The 11085-nt window shown below is 47.6% G+C and overlaps 1 protein-coding gene across 1 annotated transcript; it reads right to left on the bottom strand.

Annotated features, from left to right (window-relative positions):
* Nucleotides 1-7056: 7056 nt before the first annotated feature.
* LOC136471738 (probable LRR receptor-like serine/threonine-protein kinase At2g24230) lies at nt 7057-10281 on the bottom strand. The gene has a single exon (XM_066469494.1). The coding sequence runs from the start codon at nt 9898-9900 to the stop codon at nt 7387-7389; it is 2514 nt and encodes an 837-aa protein (XP_066325591.1). The 5' UTR covers nt 9901-10281; the 3' UTR covers nt 7057-7386.
* Nucleotides 10282-11085: the final 804 nt, after the last annotated feature.

Genomic DNA, 11085 nt, shown 5'->3' with positions numbered 1-11085 from the left:
ATCTCTTGTCCAAGGGCTCGAATCATGTCCTTCAAATTATCTTCATCCCCAACACGTGCTCCACCATCATTATTGGCACCACCTTCGTCGTTACCATCCCAACCACCAGCATCACCACCTTGTTCATTGCCAAACTCGAAATCCATTCGTGTATCAAGCTCTGCTGAATATTGGGACAGGGATTCTATGGTTTCGTCGTCATATTCGTCCTTATCCTTGTCGTTAACAATAACCGTTTCACCATGATGAATCCACACTGTGTAGTCCTCAACAAATCCTCGCATAATCAAATGTGATCTAATGATAGTCACATATATCCATGCCATACGGTTCTTGCAATCTTTACATGGATAAATAATTGTATCATTATTCTCTTTCAATGTCGTTGCATGCTTCTTTGTGGCTTCAATAAATTTATCCACCTCTTCACGGAAACATTCCTTGAACCTTAACGAACCATACATACAAGAGTTCCTGTACTCCATCTTTTCCAACAACAACAAAACAAACATTAAAGGACTACTTATTCAGATATATATAAAAATAAAACAAATTAATAATTACTTGAGAATAATTGTATATACTTCAGATATATATGAATATAAATCTAATATAATTACATGAAGCATACAAACACACCATGGTAAAGGAAAATTAATTAATGGCCCATTTATCCATAAATAATTGAAATACATATTTATTGATTACAATAAACAATTTCAAAGACAACAATTAGCAACAATTATACTTTACCTAATATCTTTCATACAAACCCTAATCCAATATCATCAAACATAAATTTACAAAAATGAAATTAATAAAAAAACCAAACCCTAGATCTAGATCCACATGCACATGAAACATCCATAAAACTAACTAATTGTTCACTAAAATCAAGAAACATAGACCAAATAAGGGTATGATCTTGTTCTCCTCCCTAATTTACCCTAGTGCATTTAAAACTTGGGTCTAATTTGCTTCATAAGTAACTCAAGCACCATAGAAGAGAGAGAAAAATAAAACTCTAATTACTCACTAACCAACCATTAAAACTTCAAAAAAAATATGGAATAGTATTTTTTTACCTTTTACAACCTCTCCACCAAAGGATTTGAGACCAAAACCTTTCCCCTTAGTAGAGCAATTTTTAGAAGGTGCCCAAGGCCTCTTCACCTTTCTTTCATGGGTTAGAGTGAGTGACCCGAGGAGAAAGAAGGTGATGTAGCTGTTTTATATGTGGGTCCTTTGTAGGGGCGGCTGGTGATTGAGCCGCCCCTACAAATCGGAGCTATATATACGGGGGCATTTGTAGCGGCGGCTCAATCACCAGCCGCCCCTACAAATAGCAACTCCAGGGGCGACTGGTGATTGAGCCGCCCCTATAAATCAGACCCCATTTGTAGGGGCGGCTCATATCACTAGCCGTCCCTGCTGTTCCATTTGTAGGGATGGCTAGTGTCTGGACACCCGAGCACGCCACTGTAGGGGTGGCTCCATCACCAGTCGTCCCTAAAAAAATCAAACCGTTGCTAAAAATCGTTTTTTACGTAGTGGTTGTTTTTTTTTTACCTCTGCTTTTCTTGGCATACCGTTTGTTTTTGTTTTTTTACCTCTGCTTTTCTTGGCATACCGTTTTGCATGACTGTGCGTTGGCAAGGACAGTCAGTGTATCTTCCCCTAAATCACGAGGCTAATCAGGGAGAAACGCCCAAATTTCCGATGTTGACATGAGACACGGTTATGGTCTTCTTTTTTTCTGAATTGAGAATGACCGAGTTTGAAAACACGGGTCTCGCAGCAACGACCACCTCTGGTTGAAATATAAATCTTTTTTTTTTTCGAGACCCAGTTACACACGCAGATGCTCACATATACGAACGCACACTCATCCATATGAACGTGAGCATCTCCGAAGAACTGAGTTAGACCGGCAAATCTCGAGATTGACGAAGTCATCACAAACAGTTTGCTATCGAAGGGCCTGTCGTCTACCACTGAAAGAATAGCACCGTTAATCTTAGAATAAATTCAGAAAAATACGAACACCCGTGTCATGTCGGGTAGTCCAAGGTATGACACTTTTGACAATTATAATAGTATCTATAAGTAGAAAAAATATGTTGTCATGATAACATTTTTTCAAGATGAGTCTAGCAGTACAATCTAATGCTTTTAATCGTGTTAACTTTTTATTTATTTATTCTGGTATTCAATAAATTTATTGCTAAAACATTTCCGACTCACGAAACAAGTGTCTACACAAGGCCAGAAAGCACAATCATAAGAGTTGCGCGCTTGCATGTTCCATGCACGCTGGAGAGGGTGATGAAACGGTGTGCACTTGCAGTGGTGGCTCCCCGAAAAGGGCAGCCATCCATCAGCACTTCAGCAGTCACCACGCCCAACACCAGCATCTGCGCATGGCAAGAAAGCATTATTAACAACGCACTTAGATGGCGTAAAAATCCAGAAGAGAGCAGGCTGGTTTGCAAAGCAGAAAAGGACCCCCTTAACTCGAGTAGTAAAGCAGAGCCACCTGCACCCACCGTCCTCCTGTGCTTTACGAGAGGAAAACAGTTGCAGGCATAATGATGGTTGGAACATGCTTTAATCTTCCAAACAGTGTGCGAGGACACTTCCAGGACAGTGCAGTTGCAGCGGCAATCATACTACCATGCAATATCCAGCAATCGAGTCAGGTCGTTATTGGTTTCTAGGTTGATAAATCTGGTTAGTACTGATTTATTATGAGAAAAAAATATTATTGACTGACTGATAAGTTTCGACTGAAACCAACAAACAGACTAAATGAGTGGATTGGATGAACAGTAGCTCTGACACTTTGTTCAGATTGCAATCGCAAGAAACGGAGTAGTATTGAAATCGCGAGGGGTTGGCATGAGCTACACTACCAAAAAAAGCAAGGACAAGGACAGCTGCAGCCATTTTCTCTCCCGCGTGCAAAACACAAGCACATTGATGGGAGCTTTCAGTATCTCTTGAGTAGTACCATGGTTAGTAGTAAGTGTGGTAGAACCGTTCAAAATAATACATCTTTGGAGACGTTCATCTTCTATCAGACACTAAGCACCTTGAAAACGAGCTATATCGGACGGTTTCGTTAAGCACATCCTAAGAGAGAACTCGAACAATCCACGTTTTTTCTCCAGGATCCAATAATGAGAACGAATTTATAATTCTCAGTCCATTTCATACAACAAGAGTTCTTAGAAATACATTATTACAATACCAAGTTCAGATTGCAGAATTTAAACAACGGAATTACAATAAACATCTAACGATAAGATACAAGGATCCGTCTGTGCCCACCAGAAAAAACCTCCACACAACAGCTACTCCTCAAGCTGCACCTGCAACAGGGTAAATAAACCCTGAGTACACAATGTACTCGCAAGACTTACCCGACTAGTGGGAATAATTTGCCGACTCCAAATGATATGATAAACTTTATGGTTTGCTGGGTTTTCTTTTTACAAAAAGCAATACTAGTAGTGAATCCTTATGTATATGTTTTATTAGCAGTCATAATTAGTTCATTAGCTAACCATTCTATGTAAGCACATGTTCTACTTTCAAGCAAGAATTGAGCAATCAGATCTATTTCACCATCTTTCATCTTTGAGTTCTTACTACGGTGCTAGATCGTAGACAAGTTGTATTGTATTACATGGTGATTCGTGAATCAATGTAGCCCAGCTGGGTACCCCAAAACACACGCCCCGCTTGTATCCCAAGCACAAGCAGGACCAATCCACCACTCTCCTATCAAGGGGTCCAGGTCTCCGTGCAAACTTAGACTCCAAGCCCCCACTCTTGAGTCCCGGACTCAGTGTGGTGCTTAGACCTCTACCATTTCCGCCTCCAATCAGTCGGTCCGGAAAGAGCCGGAACCCACGACAAGAGAGCAATGAACATTTCCTGCTCCCATAAACAAGTATGTGCTCAGAATAATAAGTCTGTGACCTGACTAGAATTCAATGCAACGACCAGTCCTTAACCGACACGGACAGGGAAAACAGTGTAACCAAACTATGCCCCGTTGGCCGCGGGACACAACCTCTTACACCCACCAATACCCGTACCATATCCCTACCCGGTCTCCATTTCTTTTCACCATTTTATCATGAGAGTGATAATAATAATTACCTATTGTGAGTAACAGCAGGTTACTCACGCTACCGATAACCTAAGCATAGCAGCTACTCGACCTATGCTAGTAAGACTCCTGGGTAGGTATATCTATGCATGTAGTTTCAATATAAATCCTGTAACGTAAATGCACATATATATATATCCAGTGATCATTCAAAATAAGGGTTATGCACCGGGGCTTGCCTTAAGTAGGCGCGGTGTCAGCTCAGTCAGTCAGTGGTCGCTCTGGGACCTCCTTCAGCACGAGGATCTCCTCCTCGTACTCCTCGATCACCTCCTCAAACTCGTGGTCTCCGATGGTCACGATCTCCACCAACTCGTTCTCTACATGCATGTGATGATGATGCAACACTTAGTATTTTAGCAACAGCAGCTCCTAAATTAAGAATACACATGGTAAACTACTAAGCTAGCTCTAATGACTAAGATACTAAGCTAACTATCATCTTCATCAAGTAAAGTTTTGGGTTCAACTAACAAACACCTAGCTTTACAAATGAAGGATATATCTTTATTTCTACTAGTGATTTAATGTATATTTGAAACAAAGAGCATTTAACTACCCTTATGTTAAGTCTATTCTAAAGCTACAAAAATTACAGTGAGCACATAATAATACCAAAAAGCTACTGTAAAAATTTCAAAGTTGCAGCTATCACCATATTGCCACAAAAATTCCTATAATATTTAACCTAATAATATTAAGCACTCTCAAATGATTTAATAGTTCCTGGAATCAACAAATATATATATATATATATGAACTAAATACACAAACAGATAGAGCACAATTTTAGAAACTAACAAAATTAGTTTCACAATTTTTGGATACCTACATGATTTTATATGATTTACCAAAGTTCAGCTCAGAATTAAAATAAAAAGTTATTTCTATTCTCCATGAAAATGATAAACTCAATTCGGCCCAACGCGGCCCACACGACGCAACGCGCGCGCGCAAGCGCACGCCGGCCCACGCGTGGAGCCGGCCCACGGCGAGGAAGCCCGCACGTGTCGGCACTCTTGCAAAAACGCCCCTGGACTATGAGCAAAACAACTCGCAATCCACGTTACTATTTTTATAGATAGCGACTTTGCAACGGAACCCTCGGATCTTTCTCCTCTTTTCAACGGCAAGGTCCTCAGCCATCCCCGCGCGCTCCGACGCGGCGAGCGGTGGCACTAGCGCTTACGTCGGCCACACGGGACCCTCGCTGACCTATCTACGAGGCCGACGCTCACCTAGGGTCCGACACGAGACGATGGGCGGCCGTTGCACGAGCCGGGACGCCGTAGAGGGACCTCTCCACGATGGCGGGCACCCTGCGACAATGGTGACGGCGTTTAGGCGAGCCGCAGCAACAACTAGGCGGTAGGGTAGCGGGCGAGCAACGACCACTCACTAGTGACCTTACTAAGAAGCCAACTCGGCCGGAGATGACCCCAGCAAGACTGGCCATGTGCGCACTGCGAGTTGAATGGCGGACCGCAAAGGCACGTCCGCGTCAGTGGCGAGGAGGCAGCACTAGAGCTGCGACTAGCATGCGCACGACGAAGGAGCCAAGGCTAGCTAGTGGTGCAGAGGAATTGGTGCGGGATGAGGTGGTGGAGACTGGCCACGACGTGGGCGGCGATGGGCCTCAACGGCACAACGGCGGGCAAAGCTCCAAAATTGGAGCTCGGTGTGACGCGAGTCAAAGCGGGGTGGGGTCGGCTAGAGAGAGGGCATGAAGGCGGAGACGCGAGCACAAGGAATTGACGAGAGGTGCTCGCTCTCTGGCTTCACCGTGACACGACGCGACGACGGAGGAAAACAGAGGGAGAAAGAGGGAAAGACAGAGACGGCGCGGCAGGTGGGCTCGCTTGTCCACGCCTTGGCGGGACGCGAGCGGCGAGCACAGGAGGACCACACGCCGGTGCTACAGACAATGCGTGCGCACGTCTGACTGGCGTGGCACATGCGGCGTAGTGCCATAAATGGCGTGGCGATGGCGGCTCGCCCACGTGCGCGCGGCAGAGGCGACATGCACAGGGCTGGCAAAAGCGCAGAGGTGCAGCAGATCAACGCAGACCCGACGACGACGCGACGGCAGCAGCAGCGTCGCGACGTGAGTAGTGCCGGCAGTGCGGACACGACGACAGCGCAGCGTGGCCACAGGGGCACCCAAACGACAGTGCAAGGCAGAGCAACAGGGCGCAGGGCCAGCGACTCGCTGCGGTCGGCCTCGGCCAAGCGTAGGCGGCGCGACGACAGCGGCAGCAGCGTGGCACGGCGGCAGGACGGCCAAGTGCAAGTGAGCGACGGGCGCAGCGGCTAGCGGCGTGCCCACCGTGGCCAGGCTGCGGCAGCAGCAACCGACAAGCATGGTCACGTGCGCGCACCCGGCGCACCAACGCCGCGACGTCGGGGCAGGACGGCCTGGTGACTGCGCCCAACATAAGAAGACAGCCTGAGTTTATGTTATGCACGTTAAAGCGTTCAAGACGTCTAAACCGTTAATTCAATACCCAAACCACTTTTGCTATACCTTAGAGGCAATATTGGGCTACTAAAACAAGCCATAATACTACCATACTCCTTAACCCAGTCTCTCACAAAAAAATTACTAAACATAGCAATGTCCAGCAGTCGGCAGACTTGAAAATTTCTAAGTTTTAGAGCTGAATTTGATTTCCAATTACGATTTCTAAGCTAGTGGAAATATCAGCGGTCATCTACAAAGTTTGTACTTCAAATTTTATTTAAGTATCACACACATGTTCTATAACATTTTTGCTTAATAAAAATTGGTTTTAAACCCTAAGTGATATAACATGACTATCGAATCAACTTTCGCTCCGCATTTTAGTTGATCGTTTCGAGTTACAGAAATTGATCTACACACTTTATCACTTGCATTAACACATAAACACGATGCTCATGACATGTTTTAGTAAATGCTTTACAGTGTAACACCGAGGGTGTTACACTAAGGGCAGGTATGGCAGAGCTGTATTGCAACAATCTTCAGCAACTTGAAGAATTAGCGAGGGAGGGGAAAAAAGAGAAAGATGAAAAAGATATATCTCAGACACAGCAGAGCAAGGCATAGCATAGTGAACTCCACTAAGGTAAAACAGCCAAGAGCTCACTCAGTCACAGCCTGCCTCCGCTGTCACTACACATATTTCAACACCATCCGAAACGCTGCAAGTAATCACTTCTTCAGATCTTCAATCCTGCTCTTCTACCTTCGGCTCGATGTCCTTGAGGAGACCGACAATCTGCTGCATGGCCGGCCTCTTAGACGGCAGTTCCGCGGTGCACAGGTAGGCGATCCTCAGCGCCTCCTCCATCTGCCGCTCCAGCCCCGTGTCACGGATCTTGGGGTCGATGATGCTTGGCCCATGGTTCGCCTTCACCATCGCCCTGGCCCAGTTCACCAGGCTGGCCTCCTTCTGGTTAGGGTACTCATCACCCAATGGTTTCTTGCCGGTGACCAGTTCGAACAACACGACACCAAAGCTGTAAACGTCGGACTTTGCGGTCGCCATGGCGTTCTCCGAGTTGGAGAACTCCGGCGGAGCATAGCCTAGGGAATGGTGTAATAGGTCATTGTCGGTGCTGGTTCCAGACAACCCAAAATCAGCCAGCCTAGGCTCCATTGTGCAGTCAAAGTAGATGCTGCTTGCCTTCACATCCCGGTGGACAATCTGCGGGATACAGCCATGATGGAGGAATGCCAGTGCCCTCGCGGCACCTAATGCAATTTTGTGTCGAAACATCCATGTGGCGGTACCTTCCGGTGTGATGATTTCAGTTGCGACACCACCAATGTTGTCCTCCCATGTGTCGCCGCTCCAATCTTCAGTTGCCTGAACTCCTAGCGGTAAGTCATGCAGTAAGTTGTGCAAATTGCCATTTTCCATGTACTCGTAGATGGCAATCCTCTGGTCCCCTGCCAGACAGTAACCAGTCAAAGGAACCAAGTTAGGATGTTTGATCCGTCCCAGCCGCTCGAGCTCCCTTGCTGCATCTTGGTCTTCCATTACTGATCCATGGACCAACACCTTCACGGCGACTTGAATTCCGCCAGGAAGGAATCCCCTATACACTGGCCCAAATCTCCCTTCTGCCAGCAAGGTACCCCTGTCAAAGTTTGATGTCGCTGCCAAGAGGTCAGCAAATGTGAAGCTCAGCAAGGGCTTCTCAAATATGACAACTGGCACTGAAGTTGCAACCTTCACATCAGCAACCCACGTTGTTGAATCCGTCTGGAAAGAAAATGGCCCTGATACAGCAGGCTCCTCCTTGAACGACACCTGCTTAACCACAGGCAGCGCATCACACCTCTTCCTCCGCCTCTGACATGCCACTGCCAAGCAAAGCAAACCAAGAACAGAGAAGAACAAGGAGAGTACAACGGCGAGCACCAACTTTATCCCCTTACGCTTCCCTCTACTTTTCTTGATACTATCTGGATTCACAGCAATTGGGCAGTCATTCCTGGACCGAGCAAATGAAGCGGCAAACGCCTCAGGGGAGAGCTCAGAGGCACAAACAGTGAGATTGTTGTATGAGAAGTTGAACCGATCCATCGATGCCAACTTCTTCACCAATGCCACAGGTATCTCACCGGTGAGATTGTTCACCGACAAGTCCAGCACATGTAGACGAAGAGAACTCATGTCTGGGACTATCCCACTGATATTGTTCCGTGATAAATCGAGCACCTTCAATCCAACCAATCGGGATGAAAAATCAGCAGGAATCTGCCCATGCAGCCCTGTGCTAGACAGATTAACAAACTCCAGCCCAGATATCTCACCCATGGACACCAGCAAATTAGCATTGGACAACTGGTTGTGTGCAAGATTCATATGCCTCAGGTTCTGGAACCGGCCGGCCATGGTGAATTCTCCTGTAAGCTGATTTCCTGACAAGTCAAGGTACATCAACGCCGAGCCGGCATACCCACTGCTGAAATTCAACCCGGAGAAGCCGTTGTTGCTGAGGTCTATCACCCTCAACTGCTCCTGGAACGCCCCGATGATGGAGCCACCGAGCCTGTTGCCCGACAGGTTGAGATGGGCTAGCGAGCGGAGCGGCGACAGGTCCGGCAAGCCCCCGTCGAGTGCATTGCCGGAGAGATCCATAGCCACGACGTTCACACAGCCGAAGACGATGGCGTTGGGGACCTGACCCTGGAACTGGTTGTGGCTGGCGTTGAGCACCTGCAGGCCGGTAATTGAGCCGAGCGCTTGCGGCAGCGCGCCGGTGAAGGCGTTGTGGGAGACGTCGAGCACCTTGAGGCGCGCGAAGTTGCCGACGTTGTTGGGGAGCGCGCCGCGGATGGCGTTGCCGGAGAGGTTGAGCGCGCTCAGCGACGCGCCGAGCTCCCACAGGTCATTGGGCAGCGCGGTTAGGCGGTTGCGGCTGAGGTCGAGGACCTGCAGACGCTCGAGCTTGCCGACGGTGTCCTCCGGGATGGCGCCGGCCAGGTCCATCCCGGCGGCCACGAACGCCACGACCCGCCCCTCGCCGTCGCAGGACACGCCGGGCCAGGAGCACACCCCGTTGGCGCCGGACGAGGACGGCGCGGCGCGGCCCAGCTTGGAGAAAAACCCGGAGACGAAGTAGGCGTCGGTGTTGGGCTCCTGCGCCGCCGCCACCGCAGCGCAGGCCGCCGCGGCCACGGCAAAGAATAGGATTGCGGCGCTGCGGCGGCCGCCATGGCAGCAGACCATGGCAGTGGCAGGAGGGCGAAGGGGGAGGTCAAAGGAGAGATCTTGGAGCTACTGCGAACTGCAGCCGCGTCGTTTGGTACTTTGGGTGATGGTGGCGGTGCTGGCGGTGGTGTCATGGGGGACAGCTCGGAGGTGGGCAAGTGGCTGGCTGACCTCCCGGCCTGTTCTCATTCTTGTTGGCTTCTGTGTGATGCGGCGTGCGTTTGGCACTGGCAGGTCCTGCTTGGTGTGAAAAGGGAAGCAGGAGGGAAGAAGCTTTGGGTAGTGGAAAGTGACGAAGGGGGAGGCCGGAGGAGAGGGAGGAGGCGAGCTCAGCTGAGCAGGAAAGAGGCCATAAATTTGGGGGAGGTGGATGGAGTAATTGGGGGAGTAAATTGTGGGGAGTCGGATTCAGCTCAGCCTCACCGGAGGCGGAGATTCAGGATTTCCATTTATACCGGGAAAGTTTTTCGTTTTGGATTTGGATCTTGGAAATACGGAAGTGCAGTAGCGTCAGCGAGGGTCGTGGTCATGGTACTAGTATATTTCAATCAAGATACCTACCAGATTTTCGATATGAAACATGCAATTTTGAAATGACAACAGTTTTCTATTAGAGCATCTCTAAAAATACTCTATTTTATCTTCCTAAAAACATAATGTTTTTAACTCCTAAAAAATTTTTGGGAGGAATAAAAACGGTCATCACCAAGAGTTTCTAATATTCCACTTCTAAAAGATCAAAAGGTCGGTCCCAAGAGTTGTGATGTTTTGCATCAGAAATCCTAAATCCGTTTCTATATCCATTTAAGTCATCCTACCGGATCTTTCTCTTTTGCGATTTTCTCACCTGAAACCCTGTATTTGCTCCTTTTCCTTTCCTACGTGGAGACCACAGGAGAAAATCACGGCGCAAAAGGAGCCCGCGACGGGGAGGGCGGATACGTGCGACAGGCCATCCACGTATCTTTCCGCACATCGGGCCTTTTTTCCCAAATGCTAAAAGATTAGGAGGTCATTTTAGGAGATGTCGGTGATGAATTTTTTCTATTCTTCCTAAAAACAAGGATTGAGAAGAATTATTAGGTACTCTTGGAGATACTCTTAGATACTCTCTCCATTCTAATTCTAAGACATTTTTTAGATATTATTGTCATTTCTGTCTATACATTTGGACATACCTTATATCTAGATACATAAAACAAC

Source organism: Miscanthus floridulus, chromosome 8, assembly GCF_019320115.1.
Source record: "Miscanthus floridulus cultivar M001 chromosome 8, ASM1932011v1, whole genome shotgun sequence".
Classification (NCBI taxonomy): Eukaryota; Viridiplantae; Streptophyta; class Magnoliopsida; order Poales; family Poaceae; genus Miscanthus; species Miscanthus floridulus.
This window is presented reverse-complemented; position numbering and strand designations above follow the sequence as displayed.

Coding starts and splice junctions, on each gene's coding strand:
- LOC136471738 (XM_066469494.1), bottom strand. CDS start 9,900: ATGGTCTGCTGCCATGGCGGCCGCCGCAGCGCCGCAATCCTATTCTTT.